At 48.4% G+C, this 27,799-nt stretch overlaps 1 protein-coding gene across 1 annotated transcript in view; it reads left to right on the top strand.

Moving 5' to 3' along the window:
* Window positions 1-4,697: 4,697 nt before the first annotated feature.
* MED26 (mediator complex subunit 26) overlaps window positions 4,698-27,799 on the top strand; it is a 44,190-nt gene continuing 21,088 nt past the window's right edge. The window contains exon 1 of the mRNA XM_070416328.1: window positions 4,698-5,017. Coding sequence (XP_070272429.1) covers window positions 4,946-5,017 — 72 coding nt within the window. The 5' untranslated portion in view covers window positions 4,698-4,945. The remainder of the gene's footprint in view (window positions 5,018-27,799) is intronic.

Raw genomic sequence — 27,799 nt, 5'->3', positions numbered from 1 at the left:
AAAAATTTTTTTTTTAAGTTGAGTTCTCCCTTCTATCGTTGAAGCCCTTTCTAAAAGCAATGACACTTCAGGGCTTTTCAAAACAAGTTGAAATTGGTTTCACTTTTACAGTAAACAGGACTTGCTGCAAAGCCAAGCAGAACTCTGAAACCCATCCTTAAGTACTTCTGAGATCATTGATATGGTTGAATGAGTTAATATATGAGAAAATGTTTCTTAAAAATGTCCACCAGACTGTTAAACTCAGAGCTAACAGATGGTCAAAGTGGGGTGGTAGATTTGCTTACATTTGTTTTTCCTATTAATCACTGGAGTGCTCACATACATTATTGGCGTAAGTCCAGTAATTTCCTCTCCTTTAAATTGCCTCCCTCTCCTTCTAGGAGGCAGAGGAGGAGGAGACTATAAGCCACGAGGAAAGAAGACAAAGTTTGAATAGTTTCTTCCATCTCTTTCCCTCTTCCATTTGAAAGACAGGATACAGTCCTGTGGTCTACTTAGAAATCAGTTTAGAGAACGTTTCAAAGAAGATACCCTGTTAGTTTTGACTGGATATTCATATAAACTTTTTAAAGAAATGAGTGATAGTGCTAACCCTTATAAGTTGTGAATTTATATTCTTTCTTCCCATGTACAAAACCAATTTTTTCCCTACAAGTACTTTTTTGTGTGTTGGGGTATAAAGGAAGGCAGAATGTTTTATGATGATTTGGCTTCAGCAACTTTGAGACAAATTAAAAGCCTTAAACGCTGGTGCCAGAAAAAACTAAAATAAATTGCCCACTTCTAAGGGGTTTGTGTCTAAAAAGGCACAGCTGCTTTCACTTCAGGAGTCTGCCCAGTGCGTGCCTGTTGTTGCTCCTTGCCACCACATGGTGTCTCTGTTGAAGACTGGTCCTGTGCAGTTGTGGTAGCTGACCTGCTCATGGCTTCCACTCCCTCACTGCCAAGATTGTCTGCCTGGGTATGCTCTGCCCTCAAGCTCCTGAAACTATCTTCCTAGCCACTTCCATGGGAAGAGCAAGTCATGGACTTAGCCATTCCTCCCCCTAGTCTTTGGGGGCCACCTTGCTAAAAGATGAGACAGTTTTTCTAAGGACATTCCAAACACAAAGGATCTTGTCCTCTCAGAATGGTGAGGCCAGTGCTCTCTCTAAATAATTTAAGGGATATATCCCTGAGGATATTACAGCAAGAGGATTTATCTTGAGCCCCACTTTTGGGTAACATTTCAAATATCTCTTCTTCAAAGCAGAAAGGTGGCCAGGTGAACTACAGTATCTATCACAGACCCTTAGAGAGGCTGCTAAAATTTTCAAGATTCCGTTCAGTGGTGCTCTTTACCATGACAAGCATACGTTGTATATCAGTAAGTCCCCAATGTTGTGGATAGGTTCTGCAACTTTAAATAAGTTTTTATTGATTTTAGAGAAAGGAAGGGAGAGGAAGAAAGACACATCAATGTGAGAGAGAAACATTGATTGGTTGCCCCCTGTAGACACCCCCACTGAACCAGAAACCTGGGCATGTACCCTGACCTGGAATGGAACTGGTGACCTTTTGGTGCACAGACAAATCTCAACCAAGTGGTACTGGCCAGGGCAGGCTCTTCAACTTTGAAAGAAACAATGTATAACCAGTCTTACCACAGGTTAACTGATATAAACAAGAATTAAGTTCCTATGGCATATCATCATTATGACAAAAACATTTTCATTATAACATTATTCAAGGACCTGCTGTATGTTAAATGTGGAATAAAACTATATGTGTGTGTTCATATGCATCCTCATGTGTATATTTATTATATTTAATATTCATTTGAGAGGGATAGAGAAATAGAAACATTGATGAGAGAGGAACATTGATTGGCTGCCTCCTGCATGCCCCCTACTGGGGATTGAGCCCATAACCTAGGCATGTGCCCTAACTGGGATTGAACCAGTGACCACTTGGCTCCTGGGTTGATGCTCAACCACTGAGCCACACCGGCCAGGCTGTTTCTTCTTAGTTTAAAAAGAGTAGGTAACAACAATATATCTGATAAGGCATTACATTCCAAAATTAATGAATTTATGAAACTCAACATGACAAACAATCCAATTAAAAAAATGGGCAAAAGACTTGAATAGACACTTCTCTTAAGAGAACCTGCAGATGGCCAATAGACATGAAAAAATGCTGTCTCTAATCACCAAAAAAAAATGCAAATTAAAACTATGAGATGTCACTTCACACCTATCAGAATGGCTATCATCAATAAATCAACAAACAAGTGAGAGAAAAGAGAACCTTTGGTTAGATGCAAATAGGTGGCGTCACTGTGGAAAGCAGTAAGGAGTTAACTGAAAAAATTACATATGGAACTGCCTTATAACCCAGTGATTCCATTTCAGGGAATGTATCCAAAGAAAACTGAAACACTAATTCAAAAGAATATATATACCCCTATGTTCATTGCAGTGTTATTTACAATAGCCAAGATTTGGAAACAGACCAAGTAGTCCATCAGTAGATGAGTGGGTAAAAAAGCTGTGGTAAATTGACACAATGGAATACTACTCTGCTGTAAAAAGGAAGGAAATGTTACCCTTTGCGATCACATGGATGGACCTGGAGAACATTATGCTAAGTAAAATAATTCAGAGAAAGACAAGTACCATATGATTTCACTCATGTCGAATTTTTTAAAAATGTTATTGATGTTAGAGAGAGGGAGAGAGAAACATCAATGATGAGAATCATTGATTGGCTGCCTCCTGCACGCCCCCTACTGTGGATGGAGCCGACCCTGGCATGTGCCCAGACCCGGGAATCCGAATTGGTCCACACTCAACCACTGACCCACTCTGGCTGGGCCTTAGGTGGGATTTAATGAACAATCTGAACTACCAAGCAAAATAGAGACAGACTCTTAGATAGAGGGCAGGCAGACAACTCTGGTGGGAGGTGATTAGGCAGGTGGAGGATTTGAGGGAAAAAAGACACAAAAAAAAAACCTGATGGACATGGACAACTGTGGTGATAGGGGGAAGAGGGCTTAGAGGGGATAATGATGGGGAAAAAACTTAAAATATTAAAAAACACAAAGAAAAATAAAAAAGAGTAGGTGAGTGCTTTCCAGTTTTCTTAAATAACCTGACCCATGCAAAACATTGCTTATTTTGGTACAATCCTTGATTAAAAGATACTGTATACATCTAGAAATTAAAAAGAGAGGCAGGACTAGATTATACTTGGGGGCGAGCTTTTCTTTCTTTCTTTTTGAGAGTTTGTTTATTTTGCTTATCTTAAATGAGATAAAGAATATTTCCAAGTGGGCAGGTTTCCAACTTGGACCATGTACACAAAGCAGCTCATTCTAAGGAGAGTGACTGAACGAAGTATTTTGCCCATGTTTATTTTCTCCTACAAGAGTGATGTAAAACTTTTCACATGTGCAGAAGCAGCCGTTTTTGCAAATAAAATAACAAATGCAAGACTAACAGGTGTATGGCAGACCCAAGACGCACATGTGGTTCTCATCAGCTGCCTCTCGCCTGTTTTAAATCTAGGTTTTCCGGTAACAACCAAAAAAGTTATTTCTCCTGAGGCCACGGCTAATAATCCACTCAGCCAGCCTTCCCACCCCTTTTCTCACAATAGTATTTCTAACAGCTTCCAGAGAAGACAACAGCAGCGGAAGCGGGCGGGAAGGGGGCTGGGCGGGGAGCCCCAGACAGTAGCAATTCTGGATTTGACCTTTAACTCCGGGTGACCTTGGGCCTTAGTTTCCTCCTTTAGGAACTGGTTGGCGCATAAAATGCGGGTTTGTTTTCCAGCCTCCACGCCAAGCAGGGTGGGTCTTGTAAAGCCAGGGGTTCTCCACACGGGGAGATTCCGCCGGCCCCGGGCACCTTTCTGGTTGCCTCCGCGGGAGGAGCAGAGACAGGCATGCTGCCCAGCACCCCGCCAGGACCAGGACGTCCCGACCAGAGCGATCCGGTCCCGATGTCACTGGGGCACAGGTTTGCAACCACGGGGGCGGCTCAGGGCTGGCTTTGAAGCTATCCCAGCTGGGGTGGCGGCTCCTCCGAGAGACGCGTCTCGGCCTCAGCTTTCGAAACTCAGGCCAGCGAGGCGCTGCAAACCCCCGCCCTGTGGGGTGCGCAGGGACGCGGGCGGGGCGTTCCTCCGCGCCCCTCGGTAGACCCTCACACGCGCATCACTAAGTGGACGTTTGTCTCCCTCGCCCCCAAGAACGCCGATCGAGAGGCTAGGAAGGACCCCTGGGCTCGGAAAACTTGGCAGTGTCTCCCGCCCACGACCCCTGTCACCTCCGTCAGTGCGGGGAAGGTTTTTCTCCCCCGAGGAGGTCCCCACAGCGCTGGGTTCAAGGACTCCGCGCACGTCGCGGGTTTCCGTCGGGAACCTCCGCCTACGACACGGCTGGGGGCGTGGCCTTCAAGCTGCGGCCGTTGCCCCGCCCAACCGCCTCCCAACGGCTCCCCAGGTTGGGGGGTGGGGCGGCCCTGGGTTGCGGCGAGTGCGCCTGCGTGCGCCTGCGTTCAGGCGCGGGGCGTGGCTCGCGCGTGGCCCCGCCCAGGCCTGGCGTCTCCGCCCGCCCCATCTCCCAATCTCCTCAGCGTGGCGCCGACGCTGCGTGCGGCGCGGGTTACCCAGAGTGCTCCGCGCCGGGGCAGCTCACTGGAGTTTGGTTCTCGAGGCGGCGGCAGCAGCGGCGGCGGCTCCGGCGGCTCCTCCTCCTCCTCCGGTGGCGGCGGCGCCCCGGGCCCGAGCCCGAGCCCCGGCTCCCTCTCCGCCACCCCGCGCGCCCCCTCATCCTCCAGCGCCGCGGGGAACATGAGGCTCCGCTCTCGGAGGCCGGCGAGTGAGTGACCCTCGTCCCCCGTCTCAGCCCGCCCGCCCGCTGGCCTGGCCGCTCCCCCCCCGCCTCGCCCAGGCAATGACAGCGGCTCCGTCGTCTCCGCAGCAGATCAGGGACCGGCTGCTGCAGGCCATCGACCCCCAAAGCAACGTATGTACCCCCCGCGCGGGCCGGGACCGAGGCCTCGTGGGCCCGGGACCCTCCCCTTCCTCAGTATCCCTCATCCTCCGGGCTTCCGGGACCCGTCTGAGGCCCACCTGTCCCCGAGGGCCGCTGCCATCCCAGCCTTTCGCCCCCCAGGCCCAGACCCGGGGCGCTCGGTACGTGAGGCCGAGGCTTCCGTGCGGCCTGGGTGAAGGGAGCAGACCGGATCTGAGGCCAGAGCTTTGCCTCCCTTCCTGCTCCAGCTCTACGGCCCTTGCTGCTCCTGACGGGGCTTACCCGCCTTGCCCTTCCCCCGAGACCCGAGACCCCCGGGAAACCCTCCCGGTTTGGGGGAGGGGAGGGAGAAAGGCTGTGGAGCAACTGGTGTCCTAGGTATAATTCGGGGAGCCCTTGCCACCTGTGTCTCGGTTTTCTGGGTGATCAGGGAAGTCCTTCCCTCTTCTCCTGCTGGAAGCACATTGACTTCGGAGGGGACCCCCTCCCCCCCCCCCCCCCCCCCCCGCTCGTTTTGCCCCTCGCTGGGTGCCCAGGGCGCCTGGAGAGGCCCCTGGGTTCTGGGAGTGGCCATGCCTTTGCCGGGTCCCTCTTGGGGTCGCAGCCAACGGAAGATGATCTTGGGGAAGGTGGGATTCTTCATGTTGCCTTTCTGGGTCTAACTGCCCATTGCGTCTCTGACCAAGCCAGAGTCCCACTTTTGGTAGAGAATTAGAGGTGAGTCTTTGCTATCTCTTTCTCCCAAGAGCCCTGTTTAGGTTGTCTCTTTCCCCTACCTAGGGGTCCCAGCCTGGTGGCTTGTGACCTAGAAGGTCAGGGTTAACCCCAAGGTGTCTTTCTCAGATGTCCCTACAATGAGGCTACTGTTTGCAGAGGGATCTCCCCTGCTCCCTCCGTGTGTGAAGGGAAAGACTCATCATGTTCTCACATATTCTCCAATGGGTTGCTGGCGATAGGGGGTCATTTTCCCCTGTGGCAGGAGCAGGTTGGTCAATGGGAAGATGGTATCCTGGTATGAGGTGAGTCCCTGCATTTGCTGGGAGACCAGGAAGTGGCCATTGAGATCACTTCTTAACATGCTGGGGATGGAAGAAAAAATCATCTTGGGCTTGGCCAGGTAACTTTCACTGCTGGGGCTTTTGGTTTTCCTTTATGTGAGCTTGGCTAATTGCTCTTAGTGTGCTTTAGCCTGTTTCAGTTTTTGTGTGTGTGTTTTAAATCATGCTGGACTGTGCAGTGTTGGTAGAAACTGAGGAGTTATTATTCTCTAATCTAGTTTCTGTGTCATAAGTACCCCTGGTCTTCAGGCCCCATTAAGACTGACTTGGTGGGAATTGCTTTTAACAAATGTATACATTTTTGTTAGGCTTTTGGGGGTGGAGTAGGCACAAGCTATGTAAAACCTTCCAGAATTTTTGCAGTAACTGGTGCTACTATAATTCTCAAGACTGAAATATTAGAGGATAAAGCAAGTGACATAAAAAATGTAAGTCTTGATGACTTTTGCATCTTTTGTGGAGTCCCAGTGCAATTTCTTGAATTCCACGTGCTTGTTTGACTTTGGGAGAATCTGAGAGTGGCTGAGATGTTAGCATTGACCCTTAATGCCACCTAGGAGAGCTTTGGGATCAGAAGGTGCTTTCACAAGTGTTCATGATGTTGTAGATTAGGTGGGGCAGCAACCTCAGGGGTTGCATTGTGTGTAGGCTCTAATCTAGAGGGTTCCTAGGAGTAGGGGAGGAAAAGGGACTAGCCAGAATCTGGAGGAGGGAACAAATCTCAGCTTCATATATCCTGGTGCGTGCAGGAACATTACATTCATATGAGCTAATGGCTGTGTTACATGGCATAGAATTCACATTTCATGTGGCTTGTTTTGGATGACTCTAGTGATAGGTGTGCATAGAGTCCTACTAAGTAAGTGTGATGGATGGAATTGGGAAATTGTCTCTTTGAATATGAGTGATGAGGAAAGTCCCTCCTTTAAATGCTGCCATTGTTAGTGTTTGTGAACATTGTTAATAACCATTTGACTAGAGCGTGACTTAGAGCAAACTGAGTATAGAATCTCAGAACCATGGTGGAATAGGTTGCTGGTGGAGAAGGTGCAACAGTATGGCCAGGCTGCAGTTTTCTTTTGACCTGGGTCCAGGTAAGAGTGAGGTGGCTCCAACAAGGTATTGCTGCCATGCAGCTGCTCTTCTCTGCCTTACCCAATTATGAACTTCACTTCTGGATAGTTAGTTGACACATATTTAAGATGTTCATGGGAAAAAAAATGGGGACAGAGTTGAAGAGCCAACACTAAAATTAAACGTCTTTTGAGAGAAGCAACACAGAATTGTGTCATGTAATGCTTACCTTTATGGGCAGTTATGGTTAACAAACAGCTTTTGCTTGAAAAATCAATGTAGGGCAGTGACCTAATATACGCAAGTATCTGAAAAATTAGGGAAGTAACAAAGTAACATTTACTGACCTCCTCCTTGACAAAGGAGTTCTTAAGAGGAAAGTTGTTTCTTTGCTCTAAATTCTAGCCTCTGGAGTATTTGAATTTCTATAGCATCAACTCAGTACTGAAGTAATTCTTCTACACTCCTTTTCAGATACACTAACAGTTTTTCGGAACAGTCAAGCCTTACTCTTCTCCTGGTGTGTCAGCCCAGAGTATTGATGATCTCTCTGAGTGCAGTGTGCACATTTATTACAGCTTAATCTTGCTTCATTAGAGATGAAGTTGAGGGCAGTGTCTTTTCCTACCCAGAAATCAGAGTTAGTCCACCCCCAGCAGTCTCTTTAGCAGGTGATTAGGTTCCCACTTTTGTTTCACAAAAGTTCAGACTTTGTCTTCCTGACCAGAATGAAAAGTTTTGTGAGCATGGTTTGTTTCTTATCTTCTCTCTCTAGAGCAGAAGCATTAGGATGTACCTTCTAAGTGCTGGTTAAACTGACTAACCCCTAGGATCCTTCTTGGACTTATGACTGAGGAGCTGCATTTGAGCCATCTTTTACAGAAAAGCCCTTGTGACTGCTATAGGCCCAGGGGATCAGTATGGTATATTCTAATGCAGAACTCTGTAGAGCTGTAAGGAACATGGATGTTTATCTGGCATCTGAGTAAAGGTCTGACTGAGATGGTGAGCAGATACTGAAGCCCCATGGCAAGTTGAATAACAGCACAAGGCAGGCCTTGCTCAAGGCAGGTGACTATTCCTATATTCAGAGCAGGGAGAGGCTAGAGGAGGCACTGAAGGGAAGAGGGACTTGAACTGGCCCTGGACACTAGTGTAAATGCCTGCCAGCAGTCAGGCTCTTCAGCAGGAAACTTCAGGCATAACTTTCTTATTCACAGTTCTGCAGACATTAGTTTCCAACAGGAGGTGACCAAGGGGTCTCTGCAGAGAGACACACTCAAGAAGGATAATTTTCCCACCTAGGAATTTGAAGGTTAAGATGCTGCTTAGTTTTCCTGGGCTGCAAAGTGGAACTGGGGACCAGAGTATGTGCCCAGAAAGCTCCTTCCCGATCCAGGGTTCAGGTTATGGAAAGGGCAGCCGAGGCTAACATGAATTGTCTTAAAAGTTTTTTAATGCAATGTGCATTGTGTGAACTTTCTAAAATAACAAAGTTTTACACAGATATGCACACTTCACAGGACTTTGTACAGCATTTATATATATATATATATATATATATATATATATATAATTGATTTTTTACAGAGAGGAAGGGAGAGGGATAAAGAGTTAGAAACATCAATGAGAGAGAAACATCGATCAGCTGCCTCCTGCACACCCCCTACTGGGGATGTGCCTGCAACCAAGGTACATGCCCTTGACTGGAATCGAACCTGGGACCCTTCAGTCCGCAGGCCAACACTCTATCCACTGAGCCAAACCGGTCAGGGCTGTACAGCATTTTAATAGCATCTTCTACTTCCCCTCACCAACCCTGTAAGGAAGGTGAGTTGAGCCACCTCTCTCTCATTTCTGCACAGTGACAGTATACGCTGCTTAGTGAGTGTCTCCTGTGTCCAGGAGAGGGCAAGATGCTTTTGTTACTTACTGACTTCATGTGAGGTGACAGCCCCAATACCCAAAGTTACTAAGTGATGTACCTCCAACTCTAAATACTACCACACTGCTTTCAAAGATGGAGAGATGGCTCTGAAGAGGACCAAGAGGGCAGTGTCCTTGAGCTGATAAGACAAGATGTGGGAGCCTCTTCTCTCTCACATAAGTTTATATATGACTCCAGTAGTTGGGTTAGATTTACCTGTGCCAGATCTAACAGGTTGACAATATTAGGCAGCCTGCCCCAGAAACATCTTAAGGTTACTTTTAGGGACAGAGTCCTGGGCCAGACCACACTGTGGTGTGGCAGCTGCCAGCTGACGTGGAACTTTTCATGAGTCTTGTTTTCTGCTTCCATGTTACAGCAGTTTTGATATTAACTTAAAATGCCATTGATTTCTGCAGAAAAGAGGACTCTTGTAAAATGGAAGACTGCTTGTTCTGATTCTCTCCAATATATTAGAGCATATGAAATCTAAGTATGTCACTGCCTGATCACGCTGTTTCCCAAATTCAGTGACATTCCTGTCTTTGCTCTTTATACTGTAGCCAGGATCTATGGGGAGAACGGTGTGGTGTGTTATGACTGTGGGAAATAGACAGGTAACAAGTGTCCATTATGAAGCAGGTGTGTGTCCTTGTTGTGACACTCCTTCAGAAGAAGGTGGACTTTACCTTGCATCTTCATGGAGGTCTCTGGGTGGTCCTCAGAGGTGGCTTTAATTGGACTATGTTGTCCTTTTTTAAAAAAACAAAAACTATGTTTTTATTGATTTTTAGAGAGAGAGGAATAGAGAGATAGAAACATCGATTGGCTGCTTCCTGCATGCCCCCTTCTGGGTATCAAGCCCAAAACCTGGTCATGTGTCCTGAGGGAGTATGTTGCAAAGGCCTGGGTAACTGTCCAGGATCAGCCTGTGGGAAGTGGTTTTTGTCCTGATACAGTTTTTAAAAGGCACCATGGTCAACTGGGCTCCTGGGCTCAGGACACAGATGTGTGGCAGGACACACACCTCGGGGTTAGGTGTAGGAGAGTAGCTGTGCTCGCCTATGGCTTGATTTTTGTGTCTTGGTGGGCATCTTCTTAGATGGAATTCTAGTTTAACCAGAACCAGGCCCCAGGCTCATTTCTATGTGATTGCAGTCCAGTAGTGGGTCTCCTGCCCAGCCCCTCGCTGCAAATTGTCTTCTGGGGAAGCTGCCTCTGTTGTGCTTTTTCTTTTTAATCCTGGTGGTGGGCTGTCCCCCAGGGGCCCACTAGCTAGTTGTCAGAATGGGTGACTGAGATTGTGGCTCAGCAGGTGGCAGTGTAGGCAGTGTATTTTTTCACTTCAGCCCCAGAATGCCCATGCTCAGAGCCCCCTTCTATAACAGCTTCTTTTCACTCTTGAGGTACAGGTGTGGAATGGAGCAAGAATTGACATAGGGATTCCATGAACTGGGGAGCATTTCCTGCATAAGGAAGGCCTACCAGTATTGTGCATGCTGTTTAAAAGTACTCTTTGAATGAATCCCAGGTCTTAGGGGGCAATATACTTAACATCTCAATCACCAACTGGTATACTGTTCATGGAGACATATGGTAAAACTGGAAATGGTAGCTCAGCCATTGAATAAACGTTTCTAGCAAGAGCTTATGTGCTGGGTACAAAGGGTGCAGACCTGGACATTCCTGGCCCTTACGTTCCAGGGACCTGGAGCCTCCATTGTAGGGAGAAGGGCAGGCATAGTGTGTGCACATGGACTATTTGGGGTGGGAGTGGGGATCTGGGGTTGAAGTGGCCTTAAAAGGCTTATAGTTCTGTCTTGTTCAAAGATTGTTCAGAATTCTTAAGAGCGTGAGAAATGGCTTTCTAGAGTACTTCATCATTTTGAGTTTTCAGAATGAAAAGTTTTACAGTCAGGTGAAGGAAGTCAGTTTTTGGAGGAATAGCTGGCAAGTCTTGAGTAGTTTTCCCCCTCAGCAGTGGGATGGGAAGGGGGCAGGTGTCAGGTTCTGTGAAGAGCCGGGGAGCTGATTTCAAGTATTTGAAGTGCTGTTGTACCCCGGTGTTACGTTTACTCTGGGTGGCAGGAGTTTCCGGGAGGGAGGCCCTACAGTACTTTGGGGAGCTCTTGATTATTGCCGGAGCTGGCTGGAGACAATTTGGGACTACCATACCAGGTTGGGGTACAGACACACCTAGGCCCTCTGTCTGGACCCAGAGACTACTGATAATATGAGTTCCTAGAGGTTCTGTGACTGCATGTGGAGCCTGCAATAAAGGAGAAGGATCATGTCAGGTGAGGTGCCACTGCCAGGCAGATGGAATTCAAAGCCTTGGAATGCCCCTAGGACTGCAACGAAGTTTCCTGTCTTCATTGGAGGCTATGAAGTGAACAACTGCCGTTTACTGAGCACATACTATGGGCCAGGGACTGTGTGGAGTGAATCGCATCCTGGTTGCTTCTCTGGACTTCATTTTAGGGAAGATCTGTCCAATATTGAAGAGGAGGCTGTTGGAATTTGGGCCTAAATCCAGTGCTGGTTAGCGTTAGCTCAGAAGCCAATGGGCTTAACGACAGCAGTCTTCCTGCTCAGTTCCTATAACCTTTTCCCCCTTAGAATTTCTAGCCTAGCTGCTCCTAATCTTTTTTCTGTCAGGATCCATTTTTATGATCAGAAACATTCAGGAACTCCCACATAATGACAGGTGTACTTTGAGTAGCTGTTTTTTGAGAAAATTCAAGGACAGAGCTAATCTAGTCATGCTTTGAAATGAAGTTATGTCTTGTCATCCAAACAGTATCTACTTAAATCTGCAAGCTGACCTTTGTTGTCTGTGTATGACACCTAGGGCTGGAACCTTTATACCGTTTGTTGCCACCCCCACCTCACTCCCTCCTCTCCCTTTTCCAGAAACCTTTCCTGCTTTAATCCAAGACAGTTTCCCCAGGTACCGCACTTGACTTAAAACCTACATTCCTGCTGATAATAGGTCTTGTTATTCATGTTCTCCTTGGATTACAAGCTCCCTGGTAGTGGACCATGAGTTCCTCCCCATGTATCTAGGACTTCATAGCAACTGGGTGCTTGGATGCTTGTTGATTATCCTGTGCAAAGGACTGATCTTGGGAACTGGCGGTCAACGCCGGGTAGGTATTGAGTGCTGTACTTTTCAGCACTCCTTGTGTGTTAAAGACTCATTTAATCTGTACAGCAACTGAGGAGGCAGGTACTGTGCCATTGTGGAAACTGATGATCTGTGGGCATACTGCTAGGAGTGATCACGCTGGATTGAAACCCACTTCCAAGTCCTCACCCACCTGCTGAGATCTCCCATGTCACTGTGACAGCACAGTGGGCATAAGATGTTCTACTCTTGGCGGCTCCTGCGGGATGTCCCTGCCTGCTCGCCGCCAGTGCTGGGGCCGGCTCACGAGGCTTCTTCGGGACCAAGTCCTGACGTTATTACAAGACTACCCTTTCCCAGAGGTCATTCACGTGGAATTGTGGATGGTACCAACGCTGTTTGGCCCGAGGGCCCAAAGGCTGGCCGCGTATGAGAGTTGCTTCAGCGTTTTAATCCTGATGAATACCGTCTGCAGATGCAGAGTCCTGCTCTTCGTTATTCGCCGGTGCGCTGTGACGTCCCTGATTGTGAGCATGGCTGTCCAGCTTCGGACCCGCCGAAATCGAGCCAGAACTAGGGCCAAACGGCTGCAAAGTTCTGCGCGAGCCTCGGGGCGCTCTGTTTGAGCCCGGCCTGCTTGTGGCTGACCTCGGGAGAGGAGCGCATTGCTTTTGGAAGGAATGCTGGCCTGGAGGTCAGGCGGCTAAGGGCTCCATCTAGTTTTGTTTGTGCCATGAAAATGGGGTTGAGGAAGGGTGTGGGTCAATGGTTCTTAGTTCTGTGCCGTTCACATTATTGCAAACTCGATCTTTTATGGGAAGTTTCAATGGTTTTATAATAAACGATTTTTACCAGTAAAAAAAAAAAAAAAAAAGTTCTACTCTTCTTGCCTGGGTCCAGATCCTTATACATTTAAATATATATATATATATATATATATATATATATTTATTCTGAGAGGAAGGGAGAGATAGAGATAGAAACATCAGGGATGAGAATCATAGCTCGGCTGCCTCCTGCCTGCCCCCCCCCCACTAGGGATGGAGCCTGCAACCCAGGCATGTACCCTGACTGGGAATTGAATCATGACCTCCTGGTTTATAGGTTGACACTCAACCACTGAGCCACACCAGCCAGGCACTCTGTAAGCTGGGCACTCTGTAAACCTTTTTATTCAGGCCAGAAGGAAATGCTTTGTGTTTCTCTTAAACTTTCTGAGGAAAGGGTATGAGGTGATTCTTCCTTTTTGTTTCTCGGCTGGCGTTTTTACCCATGACAGAGAAAAGATGGCTCGTGATCTTAGATCCCTGGTTCAGTGTTCCCAGGAGATACTGTTCAAATGCCACGTTGGGATCTTTGGCTTTTTTTGGTCATGTGACAAACCAGACCCTTCCTGGACACTCCTCTCCCCTGGGTTTCATTCGTTAGGGTTAGGAAGTAGGTGATGCTTTTGGGTCAGCCTCATAGCTGCTGTGGAGACCCCAGTCACTCATCTGCTGTGTGCACAGAGTGATGTTGTAGGTGGCTGGCCTAGAGTCTGTGGTGGGAGGGTATTTTGGTGCAGATGTCAGCAGCCAGCTGATTTACTGATAAAGGACTGCTGTGTGTGTGATTGTGGCTCACTGAGGGCCCAGTAGGTGGCTCCTCTGCCTTGCTGGTATCTTCAGCTCCATCCCCTACCCACACCTCTGGTCATACTTGGCTTCTTGGGTAGTACCCTGACCCACCAAGCTGATCGAAACTCCACTTGCATGCACTGGGGACTGGGGACTTCTTGTCTGCTCGATAGCTTATTTTGATATCCCCTCCCCCATGCCAACTTAGCTCTCCTGTCCCCTTTTGCCATCAGGTCCCTGTCCTAGTCCAGGTTGGGCTGTGGGGTAGTGGCCACATTCTCTTTCCCACAGGTGATCTCTAAGTAGCTAGCTAACTGCCCTCTTCTTCTTAAGGCCAGCCCTTCTAGAAGCCACTTTCCAACTTACCCCCTCAGTTCATCTTGCATCTGTGCTGGGCATGCAGTTGGCAAGCTCGCTGTTTCATGCTGTCTATGGGGGTGAGTGACACTAGTGTGTAGGTATCTTCTATATAAATACACACACACACACACACACACACACACACACATATACAAGCCTAATATGCAAAGTGTCCCCTCGGGAGTTTGACCGGGAGACTGGGAGTTCCATTGCTCACTGTGACATGTGCTGACCACCAAGGGGAGGCGTGGAACAAAGGAAGGCCCCAGCCAGCCCTGATCCCCAGCCAGGCCTAAGGATCCTACCCGTGCACGAAATTTGTGCACCGGGCCTCTAGTGTAATATAGGAACATTAGACCCTTTCCGCTAATTATTTCACATTGTTTGCCTCCAGTGTTCATTTAGAATAGTTGCTAGTAGAGCACCTGTCCTCCACTTCCTTTACTAATTCTGTTTGCAGGACTCCCACAGAGGGAGGGTAGCCCTGTGCTCATGACAAGAGCTTGAAAGCAAAGGGGCTGATTGGCTCGAGTCATTCAAAGGCCAACTTTCTGTTCTACTTTTTGTGTAGCTTTCACACAGAGTGGTGTCTTCCCTCTAGCCCAGGGGTCCTCAAACTATGGCCCGCGGGCCACATGCAAATACAAATATTGTATTTGTCCCCGTTTTGTTTTTTTACTTCAAAATAAGATATGTGCAGTGTGCATAGGAATTTGCTCATAGTTTTTTTTTAAACTATAGTCCGGCCCTCCAACGGTCTGAGGGACAGTGAACTGGCCCCCTGTTTAAAAATGTTTGAGGACCCCTGCTCTAGCCTTTGCAACTTCAGGATTCACCCTTGTGGAACATTATTTAAGGCAGTGGTTCTCAACCTTCCTAATGCCGCAACCCTTTAATACAGTTCCTCATGTTGTGGTGACCCCCAACCATAAAATTTTTTTCGTTGCTACTTCATAACTGTAATTTTGCTACTGTTATGAATCGTAATGTAAATATCTGATATGCTATATGTGTTTTCCGATGGTTGTGACCCACAGGTTGAGAACCGCTGATTTAAGGGAAGAAAGAGCAGGGGACTTTCCCAGAAACCCCAGTAGACATGTCCTGGTGTCTTCAGGCTTTGCTGGAATTAGCAGGCTATGTTGGTTGGTTTGTCCAGAATAGAGGGGATGCCTCAGGAGACATCAGGGGCCTGTTGTTGGTGAAGGGGGTAGTAGAGTGGGAAGCAAGCTGGCAATGTCCCCTGGGTAAATGCTAGTTTAATCACATCTTTGATGTGATAGTACCATCAGATAGTTGGTAAAGTGCTGGGGGCTGGGAGACTTGGGTCCAGCTGGCAAAATGGAAGTAGCTGAAATGTAAGGTCTGGATGGGCTGGTTTTGAATGTTGTGAGGTTGCAGCACTGAGTTCTGAGTAACCCATTCCTTCTGGTCAAACCCGCAGACTCGCTGTAACCGGTTTGGCTCAGTGTATAGAGCGTCGGCCTGCGGATTGAAAGGTCCCGGGTTCGATTCCGGTCAAGGGCATGTACCTTGGTTGCAGGTACATCCCCAGTAGGGGGTGTGCAGGAGGCATCTGATGGATATTTCTCTCTCATCGATGTTTCTAACTCTCTATCCCTCTCCCTTCCTCTCTGTAAAAAAATCAATAAAATATATTTTTTTAAAAAAACAAAAAACCCGCAGACTCTAACTTGCCTATAGTTGCACTTGGGCACCTTGCTGTTACCTTGTGTTTGTGCAGGTGCCGGTTGCAGCTTCTGACTCCATCATGGACTGAGGAGCACTCAGGAGTCCAGGAGCTCCTGCTACAGTGCTGCTTGTTCTCCTGTCCCTAGCAGCTCTCCTGGTGCTGCAGTAACTGCCTGGACCCAGTCTGGGCGGACGAGGTGGTACGGTCCAGGAGGCCCAGACCACCCAGGCCTCCTATAGTTAAGAAAAGGCGGTGCCCATGACCCAAGCAAGAGCCATGCTCTGCAGACTTCTGTCCTCTGGGCTGAGAGACATGGCAGGCCCTGGCTGTGTTCTGGTCTGGTATGATTGTCCTGTCTATTTCCTCTTGTCTCTCCCCTCCCCCTGGTTAACCTGGTAACCAGAAACTGGTGCCTGCATATCTTGGCCTAGCTTCTTCCTCTTAGGTAACTGAGAGGAGTAAGGGCAGGTGATTTTCATGACCTTCCTTTTTCCCACCCGGCTCTCAGCAAGCACCTGAAGGTGGGGTTGTCTGCTCCCCCTTTGCTGGATGCTGGCAGCCTGGCAGTGACAGAAGTGGACCACAAGTTAAGTTTTAGGCACTGTGTCCATAGACATAATTTTTATATGTTGTTAGATTTTGCTTGGCTTTGGTAATTACTGTGGAGAAATTCTGTTTTTACAAGTGGAGATGATAAAACTTAGAACCATTTTTAGTAAACATTTAGTAATTTATAAGCGTTGGCATTTCTAAAGAATCCACGTCCTTCCCTCTTTTCATTTATATGTGATGTTGAAATACAATAGTGCAGATGGATTCTAGTTTCATTCAAACGTTATTTTAAGTACTTTGAAATAATGAAGAACTCTAATTTATTGTGTGGTGTGCCAGTAAATGTTTCTAGGAAAAAAATGCATTTGCATATGTAATAAGTTTATAAATTCTACTGATATGAAGGATGGGTAGCACACAGTTTACAAACAAGGAAATAAACGACACTATTGTCAATTCCATGCAGCCAGTTGTTTCTCTCAGACTGCTTTCCTTGATTGTTGCTGAACTTTTGTATCTATAGTCATCTTAGGAGTATAGTTCTTACTTGAAGATTAATTGATATTTTTGTTTATGTTAATGAGTTAAGTGATATCTGCGGAATCAGATAATAGTTTTCAAATACTGGAAGAATATGTCCTCAATTGTGCTATTCCTAATGTAACGGCTATGGGCATGATACACTATTAAGTTTAATCTGCATTATTAACATTTTCTCCATCACTTTCTTAAATCTAAACCCCAGGGTTGCAAACTATTTCTGCAGAGGGTTAGGTAGTAAATATTTTTGGCCATACAGTGTCTGTCACAGTTCTGCCTTTATATATAGCACAGAAGCAAACATAGACAATATGAAAATGAATGGACATGGCTGTGTCCCAATAAAAACTTTGCTTATGTGGTTAATTTGATATTATGTGAATTTCACCTCAATAAAAAAATATATATATAAAATGGGGGAGGGGACTTTTTCTGCAAAAATAAGCATTGGGATGTCCAGCTGGTGTGGTTTAGTGATTGAGTGTGGACCTATGAACCAGGAGGTCACAGTTCGATTCCTGGTCAGGGCAGGTGCCTCGGTTTTGGGCTCGATCCCCAGTGAGGGGTGTGCAGGAGGCAGCCGATCAATGATTCTCTTTCATCATTGATGTTTCTATCTCTTTCCCTCTCCCTTCCTCTCTGAAATCAATAAAAATATTTTTTTAAAAAACTGGTAATTTTTTTTAAAAAAACACCAAGTGTTTTAAAAACAGCAACAAAAAGCAGGCATTGGGATGTATAGAGTTCGCCAATCTGACAATAAATCAAGACCTGATTTGAGTGTTTGTCAATTTCTACAGTTTAAATACTTCTACCAGGCTCATTTCAAGCCAGTAACATGATGCTAGGAAAAGATTTCAGAATAACCTTGGGCTCTCATAGGCTGCTATGAGCTGGCTCCAGCACACTCCTGGGTGGAGTCCTTATCCTAGGCCAGGTTGGACCCTGGTGCAGGGTACAGCAGCCCCAGGAGAGCAAAAGTATTGGTGTATGTGCAGATGGAGATCTGGGCTGTAGGCCACAGGTTCCTTGTCCAAGATGGCATCAGTGCCTTTGCAGCTGGCTGCTGAAAGGTTCTCTTAGTTTGAGTGTTTGGGGGGGCCATGCCCAGAGCCCCTTGAAAGTACTTGATGAGTCAAGCAGGGTGCTGTGCTCCAGATCCTTTGCTGCCCATTCTTTCTGGGGCTCTGGGGCTGAGGTGACCACCTCTCCTCGGCCAGTGGTTGGGAGGAATGCTTTCTCTCACACTGTTTATTTTCTTCAAAGCTTTCGGGACAGTCACCTGTTCTGTTTGCTTGTTTCCCTGACTTCCTCCTCAGCACATATGCAATATATTTGTATTTTCCCAGTAAATAAATAGTTGCTAAATGAACACTTATGTCTATTCTCTTCTGGCTGCAATGGTTGCAGTGTGCAGTCAGGATGGCTTTAGGCTCCCATGTCGAAGTTTTTTCTGACGTGTCCTCCGTGTGTGTGTGTGTGTGTGTGTTTGTGTGTGTGTGTGTGTCCATCTTTTGACTACATTCTCCTTCCAGATCAAAGAAGTCATTGTTGCTAACCTCACCATTGGGCCATAAAAATTGCTCTAGATCTCAGCATGGCTAATGCCACATTTGTTTCTGCCCCCTTCTTCCAAAAAAGAAGGAATGAAACCCACACCCAGTGCACCTTGAGGCTGCTTTTGTACTGACTATGTGGGCCTTATTTACAGGCCAGACAGTCTTCAGAGAGTCTCAGTGGCCTCTCCTCTGCCGACCATGGTATCCAGGATTGCCACTTTACCGAGAATCACACTGCTAGTTAATGAGATAGAAGGACTGGCTACGCGTGCAGTCCTGAGTGTTTCATTCCTAATTAGATGAAGGCAGTTGTATTTCTGGGGACCCAGACCAAAAGCCATCACCTTATGGGAGCAGGGAAATAGCAGCCCTGGAGAGGCCAGCATTGCAGCCTCCTGACACACAAGATGGGTAAAGCCAGGTGATCTGATAAGGACCAGGTGGAGCCCCAGTTTTGCTCTGAGCTGCCTGGTAGGCTAGTGACCTGACACCTATCCCTTTGCAGGAGGTGGAAGTGTGTGAGTTCAGTGAGGAAAGGAGGAGGAAAGCTGGCCTGACTGACAGATTTGTTGAGAGTCCGATAGGATAAGGAGACAGATATGAAAAGGCACTTGGTTATTAAGAGCTCCATGCAGCCTTCAGATCTTCCTTTCCTAGGGGCTGCCATTTACAGGATGGGCTCTTGGCACCTTCCATTTCAGTGCTGTGGTGTCAGGTGCTTATGCCCTCTCTCTCGGCATCTTCCACCTGCCCTATCCTCCCCTCTGCCTTCTTCATGTCTGTTTCTCCTGCCCACCATTCACCTGAACCTCTCACCTCCTCCAACCGTCCCAACAAGCACCAGCCTGGAGACCCTACTCCTGGCCTCAGAAACATAGAGGTACCACCTCCTGGCAAGATGCCCTTGTGCCAGTTCCTTCTGCTGTTGCTCTCCATATGTGTGGGATATATGAGGACAGTAGCTGCCATGGGTTGCAGATGGGTGTGGCAAAGGCCAGTGACATTTTTTGTGTCTCCCACCTTGGAGGTGTTCTATCCATGTTACATCTGTCTATGTTACATCCATTTCTCTTTTTAATTTACCTGGGCATCCTGGCCTTCATTCTGAGAACCCCAAGGCCTTATTGAAATCCTGCTCACATTGCTGTCTCAGACTCTGTGTGAGCTGTGTCACCTTAGGCAGAATCTAATTTCTGAGTCTTTGCTTCTGAATTTGTAAAATGCCTTACCCCAGCACAGCTCTAGGACTCTATGGGACAGTGTCCTTACAGTGGTGGCACAGCGTGTGGCCTGCAGTACACATGGGAGGCAGTAGTTTGGGAGTGTCAGGAGGTGTAGCTGTGATTCTTTTCCTGTCCTCCTAGCCAGAGCAGCTATATGTCTTATCATACAGACCAGGACACTAAGAGTCAACAAAACATTGTTAAAAATTACACTGAAAACAACAGGTAGAAATGTGTGATCTGGCAAACCAGGCCTAGGGTCACCTTCCACACTCCAGTGTCCCTCTGTGCAGTCCCCTTAGATTCTTAGTCCTCTTTGCAGAACTGACTCCAGCAGCTCACAACCTCCATCTCCCCCAAACCCTTAGCCTACCCCAGCCCGAGCATTCAGATGTGGCCCACACTCTGGGGCTTTCCTTTGCCCTGTTCTCTGCCTAAAATGTTGCATTTTCTTTCTTTTTATTCTCACTGATTTATCAGTACACAAGTAATAAAACACCCTCCTTCTTTAAAACTTTAAATGTTTAACCTACAGCTAAGTCCCCTTTGACCTCTGTCACTGATGCAGTTTCTTTTGTCTCTGGAGAGAACTACTGTCGTAGGTCTGGAGTATGTCTCCTGTGCATGTAGAGATAGATACACCCCAGAATCCTGTGTATGGTTTTTAAATAAATTCTGGCACACATGTCTTTTTTTTAAGACTGATTTTTTAAAAATCTTCACCCAAGGACATTTTAGAGACAGGAAGGGAGAGGGAGAGAGAAACATTGATCGGTTGCTTCCTGTATGATAGGGGATCGAACCTGCAACCTGGGCTTGTGCCCTGGCCTGGAATTGAACCCACAACCTTTTGGTGTATGGGACGATGCTCCAACCAATGAGCCTCACTAGCCAGGGTCAGCACAGGGTCAGCAGCCAGTTCATTTCCCTCAGTGTCTCTCTATCCTTGTTACATGAGTCTAACTCAGTCCATTAACTGCAGCATAATATTCCATGATAGGAGCTGTTTTATTATCGTTGAGCCAGCTTCCAGAATTTTGCTAATACAATTATGCTTTTTGAATAGTGTGCTAAGTCTCTGCTTGAGTAGGTCTGTCAGTTAAAGTGTGGAGTGGTGGTTTCCACAGCAGCAATATGGAGGGGCACTTCTGTGGGTGCCTTCTGCTCTTCCACAGCTCTGCTGAGAGCTGGTGCTCTAAGGCTGAGGGACAGGGGGAGGCAGTGTCACCCTCTGACCGAGGGGTTCTGCCAGTACTCCCTGGACCCTCACCTGGCCAGAGACCTTCCTTGAAGCCTCAGCACAGCTCCCCACACCCCACCGCCAACTCCCACTCCCTTTCTCAAAAACTGAGGTTAGGTGTGTGAGGGACAATGCAGGTGGAGCTGGCTGTGGCGTCAAGAGGCCTGCTGTGCTGAGCATAGGGGCAGAGCCTTGGGACACCAGAGGATGTCTCTCCCAGATATCCAGAGGCAGCCAGTGTTAGGGCCCTGCTACTTACAGTGGAGAAACTACTACTAATAAAGTCCATTGCCCTGAATCTTCTGTAACTCCTATCAGATGTTGCCTTAGCAGAATCACATCTGCTTTAGCAGGGACCCTGAGAGGCTATGAGTGCAATGATTCTCTTTGACAGATTAGGACCCCCATCTGGCCAGCACTTAACTATGTGCTGGGCAGATTCACACAGTCCCATGGGGGAGCAATTGCTGTCCTTATCTTAGAGACATGGAAGGGACCCAGGGTGATGATTTGCCCATGACCTTACAGCAGGAGGTTCTGGATTCCAAGTCCAGCCCCCTCACTCCTTCAGCTGCCCTATCCATTTGCACATGTGCCCATCAGCCACAGTGCTGGGTGGGCATGGACATGGTAACAGGATGACAGAGTATAGTGGCTCTATGTAGAAAAGCAACAGAGGAATGCTGGTGGATGAGGTAGGTGGAGCAACAAAAGGGGGGCACCTGAGGGCTGCTTGGGGGAGGGAAGTCCAAGCAGAAGGACCTCCTAGAGGTTAGGAGTGCAGAGGCTTTTTCCACTAGGGCCCCAGAGCTATTTTGAATTGAGCTTGGAAAGGTTATTGGGAGAGCAGGGGGTGAGTTGGGCAGAGAGGTGTGGCATTCAGGTGTGACTATTGCTGCCCCAGCCTTGGTAGGAGGAGAGAAGCTGAGTATGCCAATCTTGAGACCCGTGCAGTCATGGTTAAGGGGAGGGAACAGTTGCGGATAGCTGGTGTGCTGGGTGCAAGGGAGACTGGGTTGTCTCTGCCCACTTCTGGGTGCTCAGGGTCACTCTGAGAAGCAGCAAGGTGTCTCTTTCAGTCACATTTCATTATCTCTGAGTCAGACTGTCTTCCAGTTGGCACATTTGTCTTTCTTATTGGTCGGTGATATATTGGTGCATCTCAGTGGGTGAAACATGGGAAGTCCCTGCTCAGAACCTGGTGAAGTGAACAAGCTAGGAAGCGCACATCAGTAAGACAGCGCCACAGCGGCTCCCTGGCATCCAGTTACAGACTCTCCCCTCCTGCCCTGTTTTCTCTCCTCACGCAGGCCTTACCTCTCCCGGCTTCAGGGACCATCCTACCCTCCTTCCTGTTGATGGCCTCTCCAGCTCCAAGTGATGGCCTCCACATCCTGAGCCCCTGGGTTCTCCCTGCCTCATTGTTCCCCCTTCACCTCACAACCTGCCCCTCTCCCTCTTGCTCCCTGGAATTGGGCAGCATCTGCAGATCTGTCTGCTTGCCTCAGCTATGAGTTCTCCACCAGGCAGCTGGAACCAGCTATTTAAAACTGCAATCTGACCGTGTCACTCCCTGCTCTGAGCATGGCCCAAGATCCATTACATGGCCTGTCTGTGGCCCCCTCCCACTCTCATCTGGTATTCTCTGCACTTGCTGTGCTGCTCTATGCCTCTGACCCTTGGTTCCTGTTGTGCCCTCAGTCTGGCGTATCCATACCTTCCTTGTCTGGTTTGCAGCCTCTGATTTCTTCAGGCCTCCTCAGAGGCCCCAGAACATTGAATATCCCCAGCCCACACTGTTTGAAGTTCCCTAATCATGGTCTGCCCGCGCAGCCAAGCCGGGAGTGCTTTCAAGGCTACAGCTGTGCCTTATCTGTATTTCTGTGTGATGCAGTAAAGCATGCAGTGAAAAGCCATTGCTTAGGAGCAAGGCTGCCTGGCCCGAAACCCAGCTGTGTGATCTCTGGCAGATTAGGTGACTTCTCTGTGCCTTATCTTCCTCCCTGTAAAAGGGGGCTGATAGAGCATGGAGTGTCAGGGTGATTATTTGTAGAGCTACATGTAAGAATTTCTTAACAACAGAAAAGAATTTTTTAACAAATAAAGCCATGCCTGTTTGGCCTTACTGAAGCTATAAAAAAAAAACCAACTCTTCCTTTGCATCTTTTAGCCAAACTCCTACAGCAGGCAGGGCCTTTAGGCTTATCACTGGGAGGAAAGTTGGTGCAGAGTGGGGTGGTATCTGCTGTGCCTTCAATCAGCCTAGTGGGAATCCAGGGTTATGCCAGGAGAGGGCAGAAGCAGAGCCCATACCCCTGTGATAAGTGCTGGTTAGTCTGTCTCCAGTCCTCGGAGCACCCGTAAGCTGGATGACACCGTCCTCCTGGTGCCTAGATGAGGCTTTTGGCTCAGTGAAGGGAAGTGACTCTCCTGCCCACTGCAGGGTGCTATTGCCTAGCCCTAGTTCCAGCCTGAGGCTGGCAGGGGCAGGGAAGCAATGCCAGCAACAAAGGGGGTCGGGGGGGACTTTGGGTGCAGATGCTTCTGCCAAGGGAGTCAGATGAGCTTGGGACACTCCTTGGGGATGATGGGAATCATAGCCCAACTCGGCCCTCCACTATAATTCCCCAAGGCACCCCAGATCCCACAAGGCAAGCTGATCTCCCGAACCCTTGTTGCTGGCACAGGGGGCCTCTGCCCACCTCTCCCTCCTTGCCTTACAACCCTTTTACCTTTCCTTGTCCCATGTCTGTGCATGCTTGCAGTTCTGAACCCCCATTCTTCCCTCATGTGCCCCATTCTAGGATACTTGCTTGTCTCCACCACCAAGATGGGTATCTGTGAGCCAGGGCTTGAGGACTATCCCCCACGCCTGACCCTGCACAGAAAAAATAGTATTTAAAGCATGGCTTTGCTCTTTCCTCCAGCTGCAGCCTGCACAATAGCTTCCTGCAGGCCTGGAGAAGCCTTGTATCTATTTACAATCTTTTTTTGTGAGATGAACATGGCATCTGTTTGGAGGGGCAGAGAGACTCAAGCTCATCTGTGAAATGAAGAGGCTGCCAGTATATCACATGAAGACCCTGTGCTGGGGGCTCAGCGTTGCCTACTATGCAAAAGGACTTTTTCTGGCTTGAAGGGGATCCCATTTTATTTTGATAGCTATGCATTTATTTTAATGGCACTAGAAAAAATATAATCTGCCTCTCAAAGCCCAGTCATTACTGCTTATGACAAGAGTAAAGTGTGAAAATGTAAAGGGCTAATTTTCAGGTGGCATTTGGAGCCCTGGCCTGACTAGTGACCTCTCTCCAAGGCTTATTCCCACCTCAGGATCCAGGGGAGCGTCTGAGGATGTGAGTCCCTCATGGGGGCATAGAGGGAAATCAGGAAGTTTGTGTGGAACCCAGGATTTGGTATCAGTTGTTTTCCCAGTCAATGTATTTTTTTTTAATATATTTTTATTGATTTCAGAGAGGAAGGGAGAAGGAGAGAGAGAAAGAAACACCGGTAATGGGAGAGAATCATTGATTGGCTGCCTCCTGCATGCCCCTACTGGGGATCAAGCCCACAACTCGGGCATATGCCATTAACCAAAATCGAACCCGGGACCCTTCACCACAGGCCAACACTCTATCCACTGAGCCAAACCGGCTAGGGCTATGTGCTGCGTTTTTTTTATTACTTTATTTTACTTACTGTAGCTGTTAGATTTATATTCATAACATTATTTTGGCTTTCAGCTACTGGTAAACTTAAAATATTTGATTCGTTTTTCATCTTAGCATATTTTCTCTCATCCAGACCTAAAACTTGTTAAAGATGATGGGCATGGCTCAGCAGCCCTGATGCATCACTGTCAGAAGTGAGGTTGTGTTTGTTAGTGTTGCAGATCCCCTGAGGGCTGTGGACCTGTGGGGTGGCAGGGCAGCAGGGTGCCAAGTGAGGTGTCCAGCTCTGGAGCAGCTCAGGAGACTGGGATTGTTGGCCAGTGCCATGCAACTTGCACAGTTCAGCAGCTATTGGAGAATGTGCAGGGGATAATTGTTGATGTGACTTGTTGATGGTAACAAGGTTTGTGGGTTTTATTTGCTGTGTTTGGAGAGAGAGAAATGGGATTCTGGACCCTTGGACAGGGCATGCTTCCGGCAGATGCTGCTGGGTTAATTAGCTGGAGCAGGCTGGGCCATCACCGTGTCCTCAGAACCCACGTGGGTCCTGGGCTAAAGGAATAGTCCATGATAGTTCATGTTTGGGCAGGGCCGGGGCTGGGACTGGGATGGGACTGGGCCCTGGGAGCTCCAAGGAGGCAGCCTGAAAACAGCCTTAGAAAGTGGCAGTGCTGTGATATTGAGGGGATGCAGGATGGATAATGACTAAGAGGCACCAAACAGCCCACACAATTTGGGGCACCTCTGTGTGCCAGTGGTGACCTGGAACAGGAGAGGGCAAACTTGCGAATGGTGTTGAGTGTGCTTTCCCTAAGGTTTTCCAGTGTCAGTTTTTGAAAATGAGCTTGTCCCAATGCTTGCCTTGCCCAAGTGTGATTGTCTCAGTTGATGGTTTGAATTTCTAATCTTAAGTACTGTGGATATTGAATAACAGTGGGAAGCTGGCTTCTTACCACAAGAGGTGCTGCCAAAATAGACTTTGAAAGTGGAAATGTTGGAGAGTTTGTTATTCGGAGATGTAGTATATAGTGTGGCAGCATCAGAACCCTTAGATTTGGAGTCAGACAGGTGTGCATTTAGATCCTGCATCCCCTGGTCTGGCCATGGACAAGTTCTTCTACTTCCCGGAGTCTCTGTGAGCAATTTGGCCTCAGTGCCAGTCCTGGAGGGTTACTGCACTGAGTCCTTTCTTCCTTTCCTCACATTTGGAGATACCCTGGCATACCTGTGCTGAGTCAGGGGACAGATAACAAGGGCAGGAAAGAGCCCTCCACCTGTGTGCACTTTTGCAGACAAGTGGGCCCACCTCTCAGGGACCCTTTGCTTTCTTTCTCCCCTTGGTGACAGAGTCATTGCCCTATGCAAGCCAGGAGTTAAAAAACAGTTGAGGCAAAATATATATATACTAGAGGCCTGGTGCAAAAAAATTTGTGCACTCAGTGGGGTCCCTCAGCCCGGCCTATGCCCTCTTGCAGTCTGGGACTCCTCGGAGGATGTCCACCTGCTGGCTTAGGCCCGCTCCCTGGGGGATCGGGCCCAAGCTGGCAGTCAGACATCCCTCTGGCAGCCCGGCAGCCCTCGGGGGATGTCCACTTGCCATCAGGGAGCAGACCTAAGCTGCAGTCAGACATCCTTAGTGCTGCTGAGGAGGCAGGAGAGGCTCCCGCCACCACCACTGTGCTGGCAGCCATCAGCCTGGCTTGTGGCTGAGCAGAGCTCCCCCTGTGGGAACGCACTGACCACCAGGGGGCAGCTCCTGCATTGAGCATCTGCCCCCTGGTGGTCAGTGTGTGTCATAGTGACCAGTCATTCCCAGTGGTTCTGCTGTTAGGGTCAATTTGCATATTACCCTTTTATTATCTACACACACACATCCTCCTACACAATAAAGCTGTAACATGCAAATTAAGCCTCACACCATCACAAGATGGCTGCTCCCACAGCAGAGGCGGGGTTCCCATAACACAAGATGGCTGTGCCCACAGCTGAGGCGGGGTTGCTGTAACGAGCGAGCGGCAGGGGACCTGAGGCTGCGCCCCCTGCCCCAGCACCTGGCCGGGAAACCTCAGGCTGCCCCCTCCCCCCACGGGGCTTGACAGGGGACCTCAAAGTGCACGCCCCGCCCCAGCCTAGGCCAGAGGATCTCAGGCAGCACCCCCCGCTCAGCGGGGCTTCATGGGGGACCTCAGGCCATGACCCTCACCCCAGCGCCTGGCCAGGGGACCTCAGGCTGTGCCCCCCACCCAGTGGGGCTTGATGGGGGACCTCAGGTCATGCCCCCTGCCTGGTGGGACTTGACGGGGGACCTCAGGCTGCGCCCCCCCATCCCAGCCTGGGCCGCGAGACCTCAGGCTGCGCCCCCTCCCCAGTGCCAGGCCCAGGGACCTGAGGCCATGCCCCCGCCATGGCACCGGGCCAGAGGACCTGAAGGTGCACTGGGGGACCTGAGGCTGTGCCCCCCACCTGTCAGGGCTTGACGGGGGCCCTGAGGTTGCACCGCCCCACCCAATGGTGCTTGACTTGAGTGGGGCCGGCCAGGTCTGGGTCCTGCACGATTTCAAGGTGCGTGCAGGTGGGTGGGGACTTGACTCTGGGTCCCGTGGCATGCCCCAGACTCTGACAGGAGGAAGATTTTCATATACATTTTGCTAATTTTCTTTCATCTCTGACATTTCTATTATAGAGAAAGGGCAAATAGTAATATTAAAATATTTCCTCTAATTAATTCCCTTTTAATGTGCATGAATTTCATGCACCGGGCCATTAGTACACACACACACACACACACACACACACACACACACACAGCTGAGGTAGTACCAGTTGCCACTGAAAGTGTTTGGATCCTTGGAGCAAAGTTTAACACCTGGGAGTTTGTTCCCAAGTAAAAAAAGAGGAGTGAGTTGTATGCTCATTGCAGCACTGGCTGTAGTAGGAGAACTCAGAAGGAAGTGAAATGTCCAACAGTTGGAGAAGGTCAAGGAAATTATGATGCATTGATGGAACATTTAGCTGTTAAACATGATCATTATGAAGATTATGTAGCAACAGGAAGAGGAGAAGTATTCGGTGAAAAAGAAAATAGTATCTATGGTGTAGTTTCAATTTCAACTACATAATTTTCACAGCCTCT

This window comes from Myotis yumanensis, unplaced genomic scaffold (assembly GCF_028538775.1).
Source record: "Myotis yumanensis isolate MYYU_CA2020_CCGP unplaced genomic scaffold, mMyoYum1.0.hap1 SCAF_5, whole genome shotgun sequence".
NCBI lineage: Eukaryota > Metazoa > Chordata > Mammalia > Chiroptera > Vespertilionidae > Myotis > Myotis yumanensis.
The sequence above is the reverse complement of the archived record's forward strand: the minus strand, read 5'-3'. Positions and strand labels throughout refer to the sequence as shown.